This window comes from Dendropsophus ebraccatus, chromosome 1 (genome assembly GCF_027789765.1).
Source record: "Dendropsophus ebraccatus isolate aDenEbr1 chromosome 1, aDenEbr1.pat, whole genome shotgun sequence".
NCBI classification, from domain to species: Eukaryota; Metazoa; Chordata; class Amphibia; order Anura; family Hylidae; genus Dendropsophus; species Dendropsophus ebraccatus.
In genome coordinates, this window is record NC_091454.1 from 14,878,248 (window position 1) to 14,901,996 (window position 23,749).

The 23,749-nt window shown below is 43.7% G+C and overlaps 1 protein-coding gene across 3 annotated transcripts in view; it reads right to left on the reverse strand.

Annotated features, from left to right (window-relative positions):
* Positions 1 to 8,702: 8,702 nt before the first annotated feature.
* The window catches only part of ARHGAP8 (Rho GTPase activating protein 8), a 54,122-nt gene continuing 39,075 nt past the window's right edge, over positions 8,703 to 23,749 (reverse strand). For all 3 annotated transcript variants that reach the window (XM_069967886.1, XM_069967890.1, XM_069967884.1), the window contains exons 9-13: positions 20,815 to 20,888; positions 15,765 to 15,842; positions 13,790 to 13,918; positions 13,508 to 13,611; positions 8,703 to 8,980 (exon numbers count right to left, since the gene is read on the reverse strand). In XM_069967886.1, the coding sequence (XP_069823987.1) occupies positions 8,783 to 8,980; positions 13,508 to 13,611; positions 13,790 to 13,918; positions 15,765 to 15,842; positions 20,815 to 20,888 (583 nt within the window). In that variant the 3' untranslated portion in view covers positions 8,703 to 8,782. The remainder of the gene's footprint in view (positions 8,981 to 13,507; positions 13,612 to 13,789; positions 13,919 to 15,764; positions 15,843 to 20,814; positions 20,889 to 23,749) is intronic.

The window sequence follows — 23,749 nt, forward strand, 5'->3', positions numbered from 1 at the left end:
AGAGAGGGTGTGATCCTACTGTTCCTAGCACACCTGTCGTCAGGAACTATGTATGTGTATGCTCTGGGCTGAAGGTTTGAATTTCAGTGCCTGCCACTAGGTGTCTCACTGTTTTCTATGTATTTTCGCAGCTGAACGGAGCATAAAGGGTTAACAATGTACGTATGCTATGTTATGTTTGCCACACACTCCCACGTATCACACACCAAGGTGGAGTCTGTTCCAAAAGGGTCCTCACCAATGGGATATTAGTCCCATCCTCTCCTATAAAGCTCCCTGAAGGTCCTGGGTCGGTCTAGAGGTGATTATAGAGAGAAGTTTTAGCTAGTTAGTTATGTTTCTGTGGTATTGTGCACTGCTAAGGGTGGGATAACTACTACTACAGGGATAAATCTGCACCTACGTCTGGGGTGACTATCATTCTGTTCAAGTCAAGACGTTCTAGTACAAAAGAGGTTCGTCTGCAGTGGAGCAAAGTGGCGTTAAGCCGAAGTACTCCACCAATGACTGCTCGGTCATCAAACCCTTGTGTGGTCACTTCAACTGTGTATTAGACCTTCCGTGGTGCTCTGCTACATGTAGTCATCTACCTGTAAAATCATGAAGAAAAAGTGGGAGGATCACATCGTGTGGCACAGTGAGGCACCAGCCATTTCGCGCAGATGCGCTTCTTCCAGCCCCAGGATTCGCCCTGATGTCAAGGTGCACAGGTTAATACCCAGGCACCATATGGAAAGAGAGGCTGAATGTCTTGTTACACTGGCATACAGTACCTAAGGGCCCTATTCCACCGGACGATTATCGTTCAGATTATCGTTAAATCGTTCTAATCTAAACGACAATCGTTCGGTTAAAATGCAGTTAACGATTAACGACCGAACGAGAAATCGTTGATCGCTTTATAAGACCTGGACCTATTTTTATCGTTGCTCGTTCGCAAAACGTTCGCATTGAATAAGACATCTTTCGGTCGTTCGCAATAGATACAAACGCAATAGCAATAGATACGAACGCAATAGCGCGAAGAAAAAACAATCGCAATTACGATCATAAGTAACGATTATCATTCCATGGAAATGAGTGAACGTTTTCAGGTCTTTCACAATAGCGGTCGTTTGAGGTCGTTAATCGTTAACGATTATGCAAACGATAATCATCCGGTGGAATAGGGCCCTATGGCACTGCCTTTAGATATATTAGCTATTAGATCTATGCAAAAGGAGCACCGGAATCCAGGTCCTTACTTAGTGTCAGTATAGTTTGACTTCCTTTCTTATGTATGACCATGGCTGCTTTGGTGCTCCACTTTTTGGTTTGAAGGTAACATTTTCAGGTTGTACTCCCAAGGGCCACAACAACATGCGGAACTTTAGCTCTGCAAAAATATGGTCCACCGGCTTTCCTTTTCAACACGTCTACCTTCTAAAACAGGGATGGGGAACCTTCACCCCTCCAGTTGTTGCAAAACTACAATATTCATCATGCATGGACAGCCAAAGCCAACGCTTGATATGAATTGCAATTGTAGAAACAGGATGGTGGTTCCCCATCCCTGTTCTAAAATATCCGATATCTCCGAATTGGGATATGAGAGTTGGCCAATTTTGCCCCCTCCCTACTTTAGAAGAATAAGAGTTTAAAGTTAAGATAACAGAAGAAGAAGTAGAAGTAGAAGAAGAAGAAGAAGAAGAAGGAGAAGAAGAAGAAGGAGAAGAAGAAAAAGAAGTAGACCATCGATCTTCATAGAGTTCCTCATGCTAGACGTGGTGCCGAAACAACCTACTTATGCCCCTATTCCACAGGTCGTTTAGAGGAGCAAACGAGCGCTCTCAGCGCTCGTTTGCTCCTCGTTCCCCGCTCGCTTCCGGGGGGGCTGCCCGGGGGATTGCTGATCGTCCGGGCAGCCCATGGGGGGGCTGCCCGGGGGATTGCTGATCGTCCGGGCAGCCCAAAGGATATAGCAGCGTCTGCTGCCGATGCTCCTATTCAACGGAGCGACGGCAGCAGATCGCTGCTATATCAGTCGCTTTTTTTTCAACATGTTGAAAAACAAGCGACTGCAACGATCAGCCGACATGAACGATGTTGGCTGATCGTTGCACTCTATTCCACCGGACGATTATCGTCCGTAGCGGCCGATATCGGCCGAATACGAACGATAATCGTTCCGTGGAATTGGGCCTTTAATCTAAAAACAAAAAGTTGCAATCTGTATCATTTTCAGCTTTAAAAGTCAATCCTTGCAGAATCTAGTTTTGGATAAATCCTCCCAGCGGGCGGATATAACGTTTTCTATGGAAATCACAGATACAAAAAGGATACTCAATGTCACCACAGGATCGGCACCACCCTCAAAAATTCCACCCCATTGGTAGAAATGAAGAAGGTATTGGCAGACACATCTCGGTAGCACTTTCTACTGTAATCACCTTCTCGATAGCAGAGGAGATGATCTGAAAATTGCCTTTTGATGCAGGGAAGATGTTTCTCGAGAGGATGGTGGAGAAGAGAGACGCTATTGCACAATTATCATTTGTAAAGAGAAACTGTTATCAGAGACTCTGCGGGGGACGATCGGCACGGTTCCTCTCTCCCTCACAGCATTGCAAACAACATGAATCTTCCGTGCAAAACTTTCCTGAATTATGTATGAGAGTTGATTCAATTCCATCGATAACCTCACCAGTGCTGGAGGGAACTTCTTGAAAAGGATCTTGATTCCTTTAAGTCATTTTATTTTTTTTTACACCAGGGCTTGTTACCGAACCTTAATGTCAGATTTGTTTGATTTCATCAGCTTGGCTCTATGCATATCCTTAATATCTTAAGCTGGCCATACACTGGAGAACGTGAAAAGACCTGTTTTAGCCATTTGATGTTGATTCGAGAACAGAAAGAAAAAAAAAAAAAAAAGACAATCTGCCATGTTGGATTTTTTGGTCATTTAGTCATTGGCAATACATGCGGAATCGGGACAACAGATGGACACTTAGGGGTATGCTCAGATATAGGGTGGGGTGAGCCTGCATAAAAATTTTTAAAGATCACGCTATACCATCGGCATCCAGTAGACCACCTTTACAGACCAGTCAAGAATGACCAGAAATTTTCTATCTAAGGCCATGTTCCCACTACGGAACACATTTAGAAATTTCCACGCGGCAGACCCCGCTTGAAGTTTCGCCTGTCCCATTGACTGATATACTGAAGCTCAGTCCGCCGTCCGCCCAAACAATTGACATGACGGCAGATTGAGTCAATGGGACAGACGGAACTTCAAGCGGAGTCCTGCATGCGGCCTCCATTAGGAATTTCTTCGTGTGTTCCGTAATGGGAACATACCCTAAGGCTGTCTTAGGGTAATTTTTTGCCAAAACCAAGAGTAGACCCAACATATTGGCCACTTCTGGTATTGGTTAAAAATATTGATACAAATAAAAGGGTGAACCCAGTCTTGAAAGCTAAACCTAAAACTAAAGATGTCTATACACCTTCAGTAACCGTTGGCCGAATGATCGTTTGGCTGGCAGCTACCTCTTCTGTCTTCCCCATACATATGGAAGAACATTGATGTATTTCCTATGGGGAGGAGTAAGCTGCAGTAAGATGCAGCAGCTTATCTCTACAGGAACAAAAGGGTTCAAATCCATCACTCTGAGCCCTTCTCTCCACTGTCGGTGGAAAATTGGCTATTTTAAACTTCCTGACTTCTGGCAACTCAAACAGGTCTGAGGGTTTGGGGAGCCATCTTCAAGAGCTTCGCTATGATTTTTCCACGCATTGGCAGTGGCACACAGCACGGTGGCCGGGCAGTTAGGTGAGTATGTTGACGGAAACTGGAAATTAGGAGGGACTAACTACTGGGGATACTACCTACAGGGGAATCTGGATGCTGGGGATACTACCTACAGGGGAACCTGGATGCTGGGGATACTACCTACAGGGGAACCTGGATGCTGGGGATACTACCTACAGGGGAACCTGGATGCTAGGGATACTACCTACAGGTGGAACATACCTCCTGGGGATGTTACTCACACAGGGCTCTTGACTACTGGGAATACTACCTACAAGGGGACCTGGTTATTGGAAATACTACCTACAGGGGCAACCCTGGCTACTGGGGAAACTATCTACATAGAGGAACTTGGACACTGTGGATACTAACCTAGGGGGAGGGGGGAAGTGGCTACCGAGGATACAACCCAAAGTGGACCTGGCTACTGGGAATACTAACTACAGGAAGGACCTGGTTACTGGGGATACTACCTACCGGGGGACCATGCCTATTGGTTATACTACCTACAGGAAAGACCTGACTACTGGGGATCCTACCTACAGGAAAGACCTGACTACTGGGGATCCTATCTACAGGAAGGACCTGGTTACTGGGGATACTACCTACCGGGGGACCATGCCTATTGGTTATACTACCTACAGGAAAGAACTGACTACTGGGGATCCTACCTACAGGAAGGACCTGGTTACTGGGGATAGTACCTACAGGGGGACCATTCCTACTGGTTATACTACCTACACGGGAACCTGGCTACTGGGGATACTACCTACTGGGGGAGCATGGCTACTGGGAATACTATCAACAGGAGGGACCTATAATACCTACAAGAACCTAGGGACCCTACCTACAGGATGGAACCTGACTACTAGGGATATAACCTACAGGATGGAACCTGACTACTAGGGATATAACCTACAGAGGTAACCTGGCTTCTGGGGATATAACCTACAGAGGTAACCTGGCTTCTGGGGATATAACCTACAGAGGTAACCTAGCTTCTGGGGATATAACCTACAGAGGTAACCTGGCGTCTGGGGATACCACCTACAGGGGTAACCTAGCTTCTGGGGATATAACCTACAGAGGTAACCTGGCGTCTGGGGATACCACCTACAGGGGTAACCTGGCGTCTGGGGATACCACCTACAGGGGTAACCTGGCTTCTGGGGATACCACCTACAGGGGTAACCTGGCTTCTGGGGATACCACCTACAGGGGTAACCTGGCATCTGGGGATACCACCTACAGGGGTAACCTGGCGTCTGGGGATACCACCTACAGGATGGAACCTGACTATTGGCTTTGACTGGAATCTTTGTTTCTGTACATACTTTGCACGGGCAATCACCTGGCCACTTCCACATCTCCATTGGGATCCAAATCCAGAATAGGACGACCAGATTCACCAAATTTGACTCGAAACAAATCTCGGGACTCGCCGTCAGTCTCTACTATTATAATTACATGAATGTAAATGTAACTTCTTCTTCGGAAATACTCTGTGCTGCTCCAACGCCGTTGCTTTTCTCTTCGTAGTCTCTTTTTTTCTCTACGTAATCTATTCTGATTATGACCACCCCAAGGTAATCACATGGGGTGGTCGGGTGACTTCCTCCCTCCAGAACCAGCATGCTCCTCTCCTGCTGCTGTTATCCTTCTAGATTGTTCTATCTCCAATCACATCATCAGCTCATTTTTTCTTCTTCTTGTCCACAAAATTAGGTTGGAAACTCGATGTTCTCTCCTCGCCCACTTACCCACAGACGTCCGCGGTCACGAGAGAAGACACTGCCAAACCTCAACTTAAGAGCCCCCTTAAAAGACTAAAGAACTGATGGTAGATCCTCCAAATCTTTACGTTACTCCTTCTAATAGCTGGTAAGAAACATTGTCTAAAGATGACCCAGCCCGGAACATTCTGACCTCCAGTAATGGCCGCCGAGGAGCAGGGAGAAGCCTGGTGGCTCGCTCTCTCCGCTCACCACTTCTCCGTCTTCTTTCTTTATTGACCTACATTTACATAAACCATGAAGGTGAACGTAATTGAAACCATTGTTCGGAGAGCGCGGTGAGAGCAGATCTGGCAGGAATGGCGGGATATACACATTAACGCTGCAGTTTACCATTAATCACAGGAGCTCGGGGGGCAGAAGTTTAACAATCCTTCACGAGAAGGGTCGAATAAAACAAATAGGGGGGCGCAGGTTTAGCTCACGCTCGTACGGAGCGTACGGCACATTCTCCCTCGCTCATAAAAAATCATGTCACTCACCGCCGCGTTACTGAATGTCACATGGGTTGAGGATTTGTTTTGGGTTTTTGCTGACACCTACTGGACTGATGGGGTATTACAGATGGAAAGTAATATGCGTGTTAGGAATACGAGAATTAAAGGGGTACTCTTTTTTTTCTTCAAATCAACTGATATCAGAAAGTTATAAAGATTTGTAACTTACTTCTATTTAAAAATCTCCAGTGTTCCAGGACTTATCAGCTGCTGTATGTTCTTCAGGTAGTGGTGTATTCTTTCCAGTCTGCTGCCACCTCTGTCCATGTCAGGAACTGTCCAGAGTAGTAGCAAATCCCTATAGAAAACCTCTCCTGCTGTGGACAGAGATGACAGCAGAGAGCACTGTGTTAGACTGGAAAGAATACACCACTTTGTGCAGGACATACAGTAGCTGATAAGTATGGGAAGACTTGAGATTTTTTTTAAATAGGAGTAAATTACCAATCTATATAACTTTCTGAAACCAGTTGATTTAAAAGAAAAAGGGAGTACCCCTTTAAAAGGGGGTCTTCCAGAAACAGCGCCACTCTTATTTTCAGTTTGAATGTGGTACTGCAGCTCAGATCTATTAAAGTAAATGAAGCTGGATTGTAATATCACGCACAACCTGAGGACAGGGGTGGCGCTGGTTTTTAAAGAAAGCATGCATGTTTTTCGAGCAAAAAAATCATTGAGAGGAAGTGGAAACTCCTGGTCCAGCTTCTGCTCTAGGACGTTGTGGCCAAACTGGTAACATGTAGATACTATTGAGGGTGCCGGATTATTGAATGTTCTGGATTATTGGACGTCACAGAAAAGTGTATAACACTTGTAAGGGCTGGCAGCTGCACATTGGCACAGGGTTTCCTGGATTGTGGCAAATGATGTTATTGCATGGGTATGGTACGCCACCATCTGGAACCCCTTCTTCTCTTGCCCAGGAAACCCTGTGCCAGTAAGCAGAGCCAGATTTACTTATCACTAGCTAAGGCACAACATTTGTGTTGTGTTACTGTTGTTCACACCCTTCGCAAAAGTGTGTACTTTTTGTGGTCTTGTTGTAGTCAAAGTAGTATTAAGAGGTGACCACTAGATGTCGCTATATTATGTATTGAAGTGTGAAAGCTGCACAGCTGAAGTGTCTCAAAGGGTTATTGTGTTTATGTATACCAGAATCTGTGAGCCAGTAAGATCTTTACTTTCTTCTGTCCTATCACCTCTTCTCTTTCTGCTCTTCTGTTGCACTCTTTCCACCCAACCACAGCGCACCTTACATGCTGGATAGGAAGTTAGTCCCTTGGGTGAAGGAGGAGTCTTAGTCGAGATTCTGTGGAGGAAGGATGCAGCTCAGATAGCTCTCCACAGTGGTTCTACCTGGGCCCTGGCCCTCTGCCAGATCCCCCCGTAAAGAGGAGGAGTAGTCTTAAGTCAGTATCCTGCATCTTGGCAAGGACGCAGGACATTGCTCTCTTACAAATGTGTAACTTGTGTCTTCTCATGATCTTGGCGTCACTGCCATTTCTGAACTCCCCATAACTCTTCCCCTGGTGCCCTCGGGTTTGCTATTTTTCTTTTTTTAGTACAGTACCCCTTTTAACCTGCAGATGTCACTGTAGCAATCCTTCCCAGATTTCATTGTAACAATATTTTTTTTCAACCTTTTTTTTTTTTTTTTTTAATTCAGAACATCATCCTCCAATACTGACTACAACTTCAAAAATATATTACACTATCTTACAGATAAATGTGAGAGCCTCTTTGTAAGAGGTGAGCGTCGCATAAAAAAATAGTGCACACAAAAATGGGAGGAGCTTTTGAAAGTAACCAAGGAGACGACTTCTTGCATAATCTGACCTGTGATTGAATGTTTAAAGGGGTTATTCAGGATTTAAAAAAACAAAAACAAAAAACTACAGCTACTTTCTTGCAAAAACAGCGCCACCCCTGATCTCAGGTATTACAATACTGCTCCATTTACTTTAATGGAACTGAGCTGCAATACCACACCCAAACTGAGGACAGGAGTATTGCAGACATTTCTTGTAAGCCTTAATAGCCCCTTTAACGTGAACTATAATTATCTGTAACAAGGTCGAACGCTCTTCTTATAAATCTAAAAGAAAAAGGTAACCATACATTTTTTTGAACTGTTCCTTTAAATAAAATATCTAATATAAACATTAAAGGGATATTCCGCTCAAACATAACTTTTGAGGAGACTAACAATTCCTTCCATACTTGTTATTATCTATTCAGTCTCCTTCCCCCAATTCTCAGCTGCTACTTTCTGCTGAAGACACAAAAATCTGTGTGTGAGCTTTTTTTCCTCCGTCTCCCTTCTGAGACGGATGATGTAAACAAGTCCCTGTCTGGCTTTATCTGCAACACTGTAGCTTCACAGAAGCAAAAAAGTTGCAGATACAGACTACCAGGGACTTGTTTATATCAGCCATCTCAGAAGGCAGAGAGAGAGACGGAGAGAAAAGCTCACATAGATTTTTGTGTCTTCAGCAGAAAGTAGCAGCTGAGAATTAGGGGAAGGAGACTGAATAGATAATAACAAGTATGGAAGGAATTGTTAGTCTCACCATGGGCAGCAACATATCAAAAGTTACGTTTGAGTGGAATACCCCTTTAATCTGTGGCCTTTTTGAGTGCAATTTTTTTGTAACAGTAGCAAATATCAATGCGATAACTTTCTTAAAGGGTAAAAATCAGGGTAAAGTCTCTCCGGGGACCGTTCTGGCGTTAAATATCATTGGATAGTATTGGATCATCAGTTCTGTAAACATGTTCACGGGAACCAGAGCGTTGATGGAAGTGGTGCCCTCCTGTGACCAAACTAAATTCACTCCGAAGACGCAGGCCAGATTGGAGGCCGTCATCTTGTTGGAAATGCTTTCCGTAGAAACCTGTCGATCAAAGAGATAAAAATAAGAGAATCCTGGAGAGAAGAGATAAGCGGTGGAAAAGCTATTCTATTAAATAGGAGCACTCAATGCCAGGCGGCTGCTGATAAAGCAAATTAAAAAAATTTTTTTCCGACTGAATGGAAAACGTCCAAAAACATAATTCAATATGATATAAACCATTGGGAAGGCTTCATATTGGTCATAGGGTCATTGTGGGGTCTATACGGTTGGTTTGGCTGACCATGTAATGTCTATGAGGCCTTCCGACTCTGACAGCAGATACTAGGGCGGTGAATGATGAATTCTAATATGCTCAATCCCTTTGTTCTTAGGGAGGTAAGTTGCAGTTTTTACCCCTCTCCTTGTTAAAGGCGAGAGGATGGGGGAGATATGAGCATGGTCAGCATTAAAGGGGTACTCCGGCGTTTTTTTTTTTTCTTTTAAATTAGCTGGTGTCGGAACGTTATATAGATTTGTAATTTACTTCTGTTAAAAAATTTCCAGTCTTCCAGTACTTATCAGCTGCTCTATGTCCTGCAGAAAGTGATGTATTCTTTCCAGTCAGACACAGTGCTCTCTGCTGCCACCTCTGTCCAGAGCAGCAGCAAATCCCCATAGAAAACCTCTCTTGCTCTGGACAGTTCCTGACATGGACTGAGGTGGCAGCAGAGAGCAGTGTGTCAGACTGGAAAGAATACACCACTTCCTGCAGGACATACAGCAGCAGATAAGTAGTGGAAGACTTGACATTTTTAAATAGAAGTAAATTACAAATGTATATAATTTTCTGACACTAGTCGATTTGAAAGTTTTTTTTTTTGCTGGAGTTCCCCTTTAAATCAAGAAACACCCTCCATCTTCTCCGTCATTACAAATAGATATCCTTCCCCTATACACAAAGCCCTGACAGTCAGGGACCACAGGGCAAGGAGGTAGATTTTCAAGGATCTGGTGGCTTCAGTTACCTACTAATTTTCTGGCGGAGTTCCCCTTTAACACTGACCATGCTCATATCTCCTCCAGTATACATGTGTATATGAGTGGGGAGAGGGGGGCATGCAGCTGCCAGAATAGCAGATCCTCCCCCTCCCCTATCCCGTCTACTAATTCTATCACCCCCACGGCTTTGGAACGTATGGAGTATCGGAGTTTCCATGGTGTTTACATCCAGGCGGTTGTTTTTTTAGCGTACTGGGAATTGCGGTATAATTGGCGGGATACGTATTTGTTTATCTCTTTGCCTAATAGATGCCGCCGTTATAATGCGGTTTCGCCCGCGTGATTATAAATCTAATGACTTTAATGTGTCATGTGGGGAATGGCTAATATCATTTTTCTAAGTGACTAATCAGATTTATGCGCTGGTAGCGTTCTGTCCCCCGGATCTGGCGGCCATAGCTGGTAGTAATGTGCTGCGTGTTCTGTCCATAATGCAACGCTCTGCTGGCTGATTGCCGGCAAGGTTATGTCGAGCCTCCGCACACCTCATTACCGCCTCAAGTACTGGCCTCTTAACAACACCATAGAGATGATGTATTTACTGTCGCTCGCTATTCAGGGTCAACATGGCTGATAAGACTGATTGTTCTTTAGGGGATGAACATCAGTATTCCCGGTGGGAAAATTTTTTTTACTTAAAGGGGTACTCTGCTTATCTATTCACAATAGGCTGCTCACAACAGTAATCTATGTAACCTTGCAGTAAGTATTTTCCTCCCCTGCAGTGCCACCACTGGAGAGATGAAGTATTACACAGCGCTCACTGAAAACAATAGGCTTCTGTGTTATCCAGGACAGGACAGGTCCTCCAGAGGGAGAGACACTCTTTGTAATTGTTTTCCCTCTAGAATAATAGATGAGGATGCTAAATAGTGACCATCGCCCCCCTTTAACTCAGATTTCTCGAATAGGCAGGGCTCCAGATGGCGACCAAAATGGTGGCCCATGCGACTGACATCTTGCAAATGGCGCCCAGATTTACTAATCTGGGCACAATTTGCGACTGGCCCCGGCGGCGGCACGCTGTCTCTTTAAGGACAATGACCGCCTTCCGCACGCTGCAACGAAGCGTGTCTCCGCACACTGGGGACACGCTTCTCCAGTGACGTCATCTAGCACGTCCGTCATTCATTGGACGGACGGTCGCAGAGGCGCCACACTCCTCCAGCGCCTCTCTCCCGCCTCTCCTCACCCGGCGGTTCTTCAAGTTCACCCCAGCGGCACCAAGCTTAGATTGTGGGTGAGTACAACCGGAGGGACGGCAGGGGTGGCGGCCGGCCAGTAATGTGTGTGGGGGGACCGCGGCCTGGGCGGGGGATTGGTAGTGTGTCTGTTGTGATGGCGGCCAGGTGCGGTAGTCAGTGCGTGTGGGGTGCGAGGGGGGGGTATGTATAGACTGCACAGTACCACTTCCCTCAGTGTCTGTATATATAGACTGCACAGTACCACTTCCCTCAGTGTCTGTATATATAGACTGCACAGTACCACTTCCCTCAGTGTGTATGTATAGACTGCACAGTACCACTTCCCTCAGTGTCTGTATGTATACACTGCACAGTACCACTTCCCTCAGTGTCTGTATATATAGACTGCACAGTACCATTTCCCTCAGTGTCTGTATATATAGACTGCACAGTACCACTTCCCTCAGTGTGTATGTATAGACTGCACAGTACCACTTCCCTCAGTGTGTATGTATAGACTGCACAGTACCACTTCCCTCAGTGTCTGTATGTATACACTGCACAGTACCACTTCCCTCAGTGTCTGTATATATAGACTGCACAGTACCACTTCCCTCAGTGTCTGTATATATAGACTGCACAGTACCACTTCCCTCAGTGTCTGTATATATAGACTGCACAGTACCACTTCCCTCAGTGTCTGTATATATAGACTGCACAGTACCACTTCCCTCAGTGTCTGTATATATAGACTGCACAGTACCAATTCCCTCAGTGTCTGTATATATAGACTGCACAGTACCACTTCCCTCAGTGTGTATGTATAGACTGCACAGTACCACTTCCCTCAGTGTCTGTATGTATAGACTGCACAGTACCACTTCCCTCAGTGTCTGTGTATGTATATACACTGCACAGTACCACTTCCCTCAGTGTCTGTGTATGTATATACACTGCACAGTACCACTTCCCTCAGTGTCTGTATGTATAGACTGCACAGTACCACTTCCCTCAGTGTCTGTATGTATAGACTGCACAGTACCACTTCCCTCAGTGTCTGTATGTATATACACTGCACAGTACCACTTCCCTCAGTGTGTGTGTATGTATACACTGCACAGTACCACTTCCCATATACATTGCCACAGGGGCTATATGTCATCGGCTGCCGGGGGCTATATATATATATATATATATATATATATATATATATTAGATCATTGCCGGTAAGATGGCAGCTGGCTGAGGGAACACACCGGCAGCAGGGGGGTATATGGTTGTCAAGTTGCAAGTTTCCATGTTGAACGTTTTCAAACTAAGAAAAGAGAGAATCTAAAGGAGGAGGAGGCTGCCGTGGCCTCTGCACACAGTAAGTCCCATTTAACATAACATTAATTTTACATGTTTTAAAATGTTGGCGACCAAATATTCTATTTGGCGCCTAAAATTTTCAGGTTAGGAGCCAATGGCTCCTAGGTAAATTTTTTAGTCTGGAGCCCTGATAGGGTATATAGAAATGGGTTTTCTATAGTGGAAAACCCTTTTAAAGAGGTACTCTGGTGAAAAAAAAAACAAATAAACAAGAAAGTTTTGTAAATTACTTCAAAAAAATCTCCAGTCTTCCAGTACTTATCAGCTGCTGTATGTCCTGCAAGAAGTGATGTATTCTTTTCAGTCTGAAACATTGCTCTCTGCTGCCACCTCTGTCCATGTCAGGAACTGTCCAGAGCAGCAGCAAATCCCCATAGAAAACCTCTCCTTATCTGGACAGTTCCTGACATGGACAGAGGTGGGAGCAGAGAGCACTGTGTAAGACTGGAAAGAATACACCATTTCCTGCAAGGCATACAGCAGCTGATAAGTACTGGAAGACAGGAACATTTTTAAATAGAAGTAATTGACAAATCTGTATAACTTTCTTACAACGGTTGATTCCAAGTATATCCCTTTAAGGAAGTAGACTCATGGTGATATAATTCATTGGGCACTATGTAATACTTTATTCATCCTGTGGGGGTGCTGTAGGCAAATTCAAAATTCACTACAGCTAATTACTAGGCTCCTAGAAGGCTCCCAAAATCAGGACATTAAGCCCCCAGATCCCCCCCCCCATGCTCACAAATACCCACTTTGAGGGGAAAATTTACACAAACCCTGACCTTTTGTGATCCTGGTAAGAAGAGTCCTGGATAGGTTCTTCCATTGAGTAGCAACCCAGGACTGGACCTTCTCTCACCAAGGGCCCGATAGCAAAAAAACATCCTAGCTGTTCATTTACCACGGCGCCTGGTCAGAGACAATCAGTTCCTATTACGTGATTGTCCAATAACTTTGAGGTACTTACCAGGTTAAGGAAGCACATGAGATATTTGAGGATGGCGAAGTTGTGCTCCGGGAGCTGGTGTGCGATCTGTTTACAGCTGTTGACCCGTAAGATGCTCTCCACGTCTAAAAAAGTAAAGAGCCGACAAGTAAGATGGGGTAGGAGGGGGATGAAGCTGCAGTTTCCTACTTATTGGTTACACTGCATGCTATGATAGTGGGGAGGGAGGAGAAGCTTGTTGAACACTACAATGAGTGGTATATTTGTTGGGCAGGAGATGCTTTTATTCATAATGGGACTTACTGGTGATTTCGAGGATAGTCCGGTAAGAACTGTAGGTGAGCAGGGGTTCTGGGAGTTCCCGCAGAAAGGTCTTCAGGATACTGGCAGGGACGTGCGCATCTCCATATTCATCAAAATTCACCGGCTTCCCTGTGGATTGACATGAATATATTGATTGGTTCTGCTCATTTATATTTAGCCGCTTATCACACGACTGCAGTGATCTGTAATTGAGTCTTAGCCGAAGCCGGAAAATTAAAATAATTCAAGACGTGGAATAATAGAGTCAAGAAAAAAAAAGTCAGTGGAGGTTTTCTCTGAATAATTAATAAACTGTTATGAAAATAATAATAATAACAATAATAATAATAATAATAATAATAATAATAATAATAATAATAATAATAATGACATAGTGTATGTGAGGGAAGAAGGGTAATCCCTGGTATCCACAGTGTTATGTGAGGGAAGAAGGGTAATCCCTGGTATCCACAGTGTTATGTGAGGGAAGAAGGGTAATCCCTGGTATCCACAGTGTTATGTGAGGGAAGAAGGGTAATCCCTGGTATCCATAGTGTTATGTGATGGAAGGGTAATCCATGGTATCCACAGTGTTATGTGAGGGAAGAAGGGTAATCCCTGGTATCCACAGTGTTATGTGAGGGAAGAAGGGTAATCCCTGGTATCCACAGTGTTATGTGAGGGAAGAAGGGTAATCCCTGGTATCCACAGTGTTATGTGAGGGAAGAAGGGTAATCCCTGGTATCCACAGTGTTATGTAAGGGAAGAAGGGTAATCCCTGGTATCCACAGTGTTATGTGAGGGAAGAAGGGTAATCCCTGGTATCCACAGTGTTATGTGAGGGAAGAAGGGTAATCCCTGGTATCCACAGTGTTATGTGAGGGAAGAAGGGTAATCCCTGGTATCCACAGTGTTATGTGAGGGAAGAAGGGTAATCCCTGGTATCCACAGTGTTATGTGAGGGAAGAAGGGTAATCCCTGGTATCCACAGTATTACACATGAATCCTAATCTCAGTTATCCATAGTGTTACTTGACGGAAGTGTAATCCCTGTCCAGAGTATTACAAGAAGGAGAAGTAATCCCAGTTATCTACATTGTTAGCTGAAGGAAGGGTAATCTCCATCCCCACCCCATTTATCATCTGTAAATAAATAAAATTTAGCACATTTAAAAAAATAAATAAAAAAAAAAATAATGATTTTTTGGGACATATTTTAAACAAAATGAAGAATTTCGTTGACAGCCAGTAGTCACCATGACATATGATAGGAAGTCACATGACCACAATGTTAGTTATACACCCCTCCCCCCCCAATATTGCAGTCATATAACTTTTATCACCATGGCAACGGGCCTGCCATTATGTACGCTTTCTGTAGGCTTTAGAGAGCCATGGCAGGAGTCAGTCCTGGCTCCATGACACCACTGGTTCTGACATTACAAGACAGTATCATGCAGTACTAGTCTGTGGATCTATAGACTATAGTTCACCATGTCGGTATGATTGTAGCCGCACACCATATTGGCACATCAGGACATACTTCACCGTCTAATATGGCCGCCGCCGGGAATATAAAATATAATTGCTAGTGGCCTGTAATAATCTCAGCGGTCGTGACATTTCACCCGTCTTTACAGGAAAGAAGAGGGCGATGTCAGGAGGAAGGACAATTTATTACCTCACGATAAGCACCGTATGGCCCATATGGTGGAGGAGGAAGGTGTAAGGGGCACAGCCATATTTCATAGTTTCTACATTGGGACCTAATGACTAATGTCTCTTCTATGGGAATCAACATCCCCCCCCCCCTGTATATTCCTGGTACTGTCTCCCCTGGCGGCCTCCATACATCTCCCGCTAACACGACACGGAGATTACAAATGGCTTTATGATTAACTAATTAAATGAGCGTCAGATAGATTCAGTGTCGCCTCGCTCCGCTGATCGCACATCGCTACGGGGGAACACTCACCGAGATTATAACGCTTCTGGATGTCTTTGATGATGTGAGCGGAAACTGATCTTCGAAAGAGTCCTTCTGTCCGTAGGCCTGGAAGAAGGAAAAGGGGACATGCGAGGGGTTAATCTGGTAAATTGTGAGGTAAATTGTGAGGTAAATTCTTTGTAGCACCTGTAGAGAGGAGACACTCTGCAGGTGGATGATGGAAAAGTAAGAAGGCCCTGAAAAGTGTAACCCTGAATTTCTTATCCCTATCCAGGAATGCTAACAATGCCAAAAACGTCCATTTTGTGAGAAGATGTATAGGAGCTTTCTCTTTGTTATCCATTTAGTGGCACAATGCTGCAAAACGTCGGACCATTAGATTTATACAAGAAAGAGAAGGGACCCAACTTTCTGATATCTCCCTATAGAGTACCAGGTGCTCGGGGTAAAGTTCCTCAGCGCCTTTTCTGGAATTTTGCCTATTAACTCATATGCTAATTAGGTGGTTTGTTGCATTGGGGGCGGGACTACCAATCCGGAACACCCCTTCTAATGATTATTCACACCACCTTATGCCCACTAGATTTGGGGGACCCGTCCTAGAGGGTGCAGAATCTGAACACACACATCTAATACAGCAACATCTAGTGGCGAAACTTTATCACTACTTTCATCACCACTTTAGTACAATAAGTACAGACTTTTCTGAAGGGTGTAACCAATAGCAACACCTGTGGTAGGACACCACACTCTGCAGTGATGTGACTCTGGTGCTCATCACTGCAGAGCCCCAAATGAAGTCACTAAAAAAATTGGGGTGGCTGGGGCAGATCAGTACACCATCAATAACTGACAGTCGAATGATTGTCCGACCATCAGTTATCTGCCCGACAGGCACCCGTCCACCCCATACACAGGAAAATTTGGGGAGAGAGCCTCACGCCACGGCTTCTCTCTCTCTAAATAATGTTTAGGTGGGAGCTGCCCCTTGGCTGGGTCCTTCCCGAAGGGATATCTGGCTAGTCCTGTGTTTTGAGACTCTTCAATAAGGCTCCACAGGCTCCTCTTTTGCCGAAATAATGCTGTCAGACGTGAATTTCAATCACGTCGACCTGGGCATCATCGGTCAGGAGATCCCCATACATCGGCCAACGACCCCACGGGAGTATGGGGACCTTTAGATCAGATGGTTAATACTATGAAACTAGACAATCCCACAATGTAGAGACACACCCCATTGCCTCAGGGAAAGGTAACGCCCACTTGTCAATTTATTTACACATTCCTAGGAGTAACAACAGAGGAATGGCACAAAGCACAAGTTCTCAGAACAGATATTTCATGGGAAGCACAAGGATTTTCTAAAACCAAAAAGTCATGCCTCTTTAAACATGTTATAGGGAATAATCTGAGGGGGTGAATATTTATGCAATGAGTTCTTGTGTGGATTTAATTAATTGTGTGGATTTCTGGGGGGGGGGGGTGGGGTGTGAGGGTGCAAAAACTTTTTCACAGGTGAGGGAGGGAGGCATACGGAGATTTGACATATTTGGCCTGAACCTCGATGATCTCTTTCTGCCACGTTCACAATGATTGTTGATGTCGTGAAGGGTCATTAAGCGGTTACCGGCAGAACCATTAGAGTCGCAATTTGCATACGTTTTAATGGGAATTTATTAGGTGTTTATTTAATTACAGCGCATAAAAATGCAAATGGATCAACTATGATGCAAATGTGGAGAAGACGGGCAGAATGAGAGCGGCAGAGTGACAATTTACTTTCAGAGTGTAGTGTACAATAAATATTCATCGCCTAAAGGGGTTATCCGGGATTACAAAAACATGGCCTGATTTCTTCCAGAAACGGCGCCACTCTTGTCCACAGTTTTTTTGTGGTATTGCAGCTCAGTTCCATTAAGGTAAATGGAAAACAGATGTAATACCGTACACAACCTGAATACAGGAATAAAAAAAAAAGGGTGGGGGGAGACTGGGTAAAATTAAATAAAAAAAAGCAGCACTCACCCCAACCCCACCCATATTCACTGCTGCCACCATTAAGATGGTGCCTGATTCCTCACTGATTTCTGTATCCTGGTTCCTATCTTGATTTCCTGTGTATTAAAGGGGTTGTCCGGCGATAAAAAAATTATTCACAGAATAACACACATTACAAAGTTATACAACTTTGTAATGTATGTTATGTCTGTGAATGGCCCCCTTCCCCGTGTCCCACCACCCCCGCACGTGTACCCGGAAGTGTGTGGTGCATTATACATTACCTGATCCGTGTCGTCCACGGTCTCCGATCGTCAGCAGTGACGTCTTCTTCGGGAGGCCGGCGGATCTTCCCGAGTGCCGGCCGCCCTCTGCAGCGTCATCCGAAGCATAACTGTGCTCAGCCAATCGCGGCTGAGCAGCTGATGACGTGGCCGCGTCATCAGCCGCTCAGCCGCGATTGGCTGAGCACAGTTATGCTCAGCCAATCGCGGCTGAGCTTCGGATGACGCTGCAGAGGGCGGCCGGCACTCGGGAAGATCCGCCGGCCTCCCGAAGAAGACGTCACTGCTGACGATCGGAGACCGTGGACGACACGAGATGCGGTGAGTATAATGCACCACACTTCCGGGTCTAGCGTGGGTGGGGAGAAACACGGGGAAGGGGGCCATTCACAGACATAACATACATTACAAAGTTGTATAACTTTGTAATGTGTGTTATTCTGTGAATAATTTTTTATCGCCGGACAACCCCTTTAAGATGAGATTAGGAAGTGGAGATCAATGGTAACAGTGGGGTGGGAGGTGGGGTGTGTGTGAGTAAGATGATTACTTACTACTTATTATTTTTCATACACATGTAGGGGACCAGTTTAGATTTTTTTTATTGTATTTTAATTTTATTTAATTTTTTATTGTCTGAAAGTGGCAATTGGCTAATCTCTGGTCCTACCCAGCAGGATTTCAGATCCTCAGTGACAGTGTGGTGAGCCCCCGCGGTGTTATGGTGGAGGTAGGGCCGGTCACTTGCTAGATGGTAGAATGTAACCCTTTACATACTTCAGCCGTGCAGCCACTGAGCACACATACCTATAACAGCGACATCTAGTGGCAAAACTTTATCACTTCTACATCACCACCCACTTACAATAAGTACAGGCTTTTGCGAAGGGTGCAACCAATAGCAACACCCATGGTGGGACACCACAACATAGTGAAGGAATATCCTAATATCTGACTAAAAAACACAATCAGTCTCTATTAAAAAATGCAAATTCAATAGAAGAAGGAAAAAATCCAGAGTTATCAGAGCCCGGAGTTCACTACCCAGAAGTAGCACTCCAGGATGTAAGAGGATGAGTCACTGCGGCAAGAATTCCATCTATAACCTGGTACTTAGATGTTCCACTTGCTGCAAGGTCAAGGCAATATAGGCAGGAAGCATGTGTCTAGCCCTGGTGGATTACAGGATAACGCTTCCCGATCATTTACAATGCTAATGTGATTATTAATGGAATTAGATGTAGCTGAGCTAAACAAAATTAAAGGGGAACTCCAGCTATTGCATAATTGTACATTGATGAACTGTCCCCATATCTGATTGGTTACTAAGGGCAACTGAGCCAGTCTCACTTTACACCATGTTTGATAAATCTCCCCCAATGTTTTCACGGTGGTATTCGGTTTACTTCCTATTAGGGAGAGTAGGCCGTAGTACACTTCGTGGTACCTCCATGGGGCACTATATTGTGCCCAAGAAGCAATGAATACTCGGACCCCTGTAGAACATGCACTGGTGCAAGTTATTTTTGTTGTTCAACAATCCATGTCTCAGGTCCTACTCCAGACTATTCCTGTGTACACTCAAGCTAGGAATTCAGCTAATTCTATTTTATGGTTATAGTAGAGTAGGGGCAAAGAGTTGCCTGAATTCCTAGCTAGACTGTACAACAGGACAGGAAATCCATTATAGGAGGATGTATGCTAGACAGGAAGATGGGATAAGGCAGAAAACAGAGTAGACAGTCTGCATCAAAAGCAGTTAGAGGCCATGTTCACACAATGTAAGTTGTTGCAACGGCCGTGATTGGTACAGAAATTACGTTGTGCTGCAGGCCGAGAAAATCCCGGCTGGTATGTATATACATGGTATACACTCCGGCCGGGATCCCTATGCTATTTATTGAATAGCAGCCGAGTGGCCGGGATGATCTTTTCTGAGACAGGCCGTTCCGAGAAGTAAAATATCTTTATTTATAATATTATTCATCAATGTTTATTTATTAGAATTTTCTTTTTTTAAATCAACCAGTGTCAGAAAGTTATATAGATTTGCAACTTACTTCTATTTAAAAAAATCTCAAGTCTTCCAGTACTTATCAGCTGCTGTTTGTCCTGTGTATTCTCTTCAGTCTGACACAGTGCTCTCTGCTGCCTCCTCTGTCCATGTCAGGAACTGTCCAGAGCAGGAGAGGTTTTTTTATGGGGATTTGTTGTGGCTCTGGACAGTTCCTGACATGGACAGTGGTGGCAGCAGAGAGCATTGTGTCAGACTGGAAAGAATACATCACTTCCTTCAGGACATACTGCAGCTGATAAGTACTGGAAGACTTGAGATTTTTTAAATAGTAATAGTAAAGTATTTTACAAAACTATATAACTTTTTGACACCAGTTGATTTGAAATGAAAAAAATTAAAAATTAAAAATACAGTGGTTATGCACATTAGACATGGCAGCTAAACCCACTAATTTTAGTAGAACCATCCGACATCTATTGAGTATGGTGGCTTAAGTAAGAAGGATGGGGCATGCTGAATTTAAACTGCCTGACCCTAGGTTCTTGGGGAGATAAGCCGCCACAAGTGGAATCTCCCTCTTCCCATAAAGAACAGATGTGTAGCAGCTTGAAAACTCTCCATCTACCCAAACCCATATCCAATCCCCAATAGAAAGGCTAAACCTGAACATTATACTGATGCCTTAAAGGGGAATTCTCAATGAAGACATAAATAAGGATCAGAGGAGACATGGCCATACTTGTACATGGAAATAACTGAGCAACAAGACGTATCTCACCTTTCGCTTTCAAGTAGGAAACTGTTTGCTCCATAACTGGTGGGATCAGATCGCCGTTGTTTTTGTTCTTTAAGCTGGAAACACAAAATGAACAGGAAGATGAGGATTGTGTACAGACATGTCCTATAGTTGGGGGCCGCAACACCGCTGATTGCTAGCGTGAAGTGGCGGCGTGCTAGGTCACCGGTCTACGACTAATCAGAGCATCACAGCTTCATGTCTGACCCCTTCAAATACATCTTAGCGTAAATTGAAATATATCTGTCTCTTGCTGACATCTTATATCCCTATCAGGCAATGATTATGAATGAAAAAAATTTAAAAATCTGCTATATTGTACAAATAAATAATTACGCCATACAGTACACAATAAATAACACCGTCATAATGTGCTCATAAATAATTCTGCTATACATCACATAAATATATCACTTATGATGTCCCCAGAGTGCCCATAATGATTACATCAGAAGACTCCATAATCACATCATAACTAGTTCCGCCATACAGTGCACAATAAATAACACTGTCATAATGTGCGCATAAATAAATAATTCTGCTATACAGCACATAAATATATCACTAATAAGAGTACCCTTAATGGTAACATCAGAAGACTCCATAAATCACATCATATCTAGTTCCGCCATACAGTGCAAAATAAATAATACTGTCCCATTGTAAACACAAATATTCTATAAAGCATACAAGTATGCCCATATACAGTGAGAGTGAGTGTACAAAAACATTAGAAAGCTCCTATTATCACAGTGTAACTTGTTCTGCCGTATAGTGCAAAATAAATAACACTGTCATATAGTAAACATTAAAAATTGTTAAAAAAAAAGCTAGCATGCCTATATGATAACATTAGAAGACTCCTTTAATAACATCATAACTAGTTCCACCATACAGTGCACAATAAATATTACTGCCATAAACAAAAATAATTCCATAAAGCACACAAATATCCCCTTACAGTGAGAGGGGGCCATACCTGTATGAAAACATTAGAAAGCTCCTGTTATCACAGCCTAATTAGTTCTGCCATATAGTACACAAGAAGTAACACTGCCATATTGTAAACATGAAAAAATTCAGCTATACAGCACATAAATAGGTTCATATAACTAGTATGCCCATAGGATAACATTATGACATCCTAACTAGTTCCGCCATACAGCGCACAATAAATAATACCGTCATATTGTAAACACAAATAATTCTATAACGCACACAAATACACCCATATACAGTGAGAGTGCCTGTATGATAGTATTAGAACGTTTCACAACGTAAGACAGAAAAACCCAATCCTCACATCATAACTAATTCTGCTATATGGTGCCCAATAAATTATACTGTCATATTTATTGCTTACATAAATAATTTTGCTATATAGCACAGATCTACGTCCATATAACTACCAGAGTTGCCATAAAGATAACGTCAGACGACCCCTGTCATTACATCATAAATAGTTGGAAGCACAATGGGCGCACATTAAATAACACTGTCATATTGTAAACATAAATAATTCTGCTATACTGCCATAAATATGCCAATATAACAACTAGTGTGCCCATAATGATGACATTAGAAGACCCCTATTATTTCATGATAACTGACTACGCCATACAGTACACAATAAATAACACTGTTATAATGCATACATAAATCCATCAATCTGCTATACAGCACATAAATATGCCCATATAACTAGTGTGCCCATAATGATAACATCAGAAGACCCCTATAATCACATTATAAATAGTTCTGCCATACCACGCACAATAGATAACACCGTCATATTGTAAACATAAATAATTCTGCTATACTGCCATAAATATGCCCATATAACAACCAGACTGACCATAATGGCATCATCTGAAGACTCCTATTATAATAACATACAAAATAAATTACATTTTGACATGTCAAAAGTTAAAGATCGCATTGGGTCTCTCTCCAGAGAGCTGCTGGATCATGAGATATAACTAAGTGAAGCACAGAGCGCACTCCGCCCATATCAGACTCATTCACTCCATAGATTATAATGGAGGGAATAAGTGGGATTTGATTGGCAGGGAGTGAAGTGCAGATGCCGTATGTTTCACCTGGCTATATCTTGGGATTGTTGTCAGAATCAGCGTCTGACTGATCAGAAGTTTTGCTATATCAAAGGTAAAGATTACCTCTGATATAGCAAAACTTCTGATCAGTCAGCATATTCAGGGTTTTGCCCCCAATTGATCATTAAAATAAACAGGGAGAAGTGCAAGGCTGTAGCTTCACTCCCTGACTCGATCTTTGCAATCTATGAAGATTGCAGTGAACCATGGATTGAAAATTGCAGTGAGCCATGGAGAGAAGATTGCAGTGAGCCATGGAGTGAAGATTGCAGTGAGCCATGGAGTGAAGATTGCAGTGAGCCATGGAGTGAAGATTACAGTGAGCCATGGAGTGAAGATTGCAGTGAGCCATGGAGTGAAGATTGCAGTAAACCATGGAGTGAAGATTACAGTGAGCCATGGAGTGAAGATTGCAGTGAGCCATGGAGAGAAGATTGCAGTGAGCCATGGAGTGAAGATTACAGTGAGCCATGGAGAGAAGATTACAGTGAGCCATGGAGAGAAGATTGCAGTGAGCCATGGAGTGAAGATTACAGTGAGCCATGGAGAGAAGATTACAGTGAGCCATGGAGTGAAGATTGCAGTGAGCCATGGAGTGAAGATTGCAGTGAGCCATGGAGTGAGGATTGCAGTGAGCCATGGAGTGAAGATTGCAGTGAGCCATGGAGAGAAGATTGCAGTGAGCCATGGAGTGAAGATTGCAGTGAGCCATGGAGTGAAGATTGCAGTGAGCCATAGAGTGAAGATTGCAGTGAGCCATGGAGTGAAGATTACAGTGAGCCATGGAGTGAAGATTGCAGTGA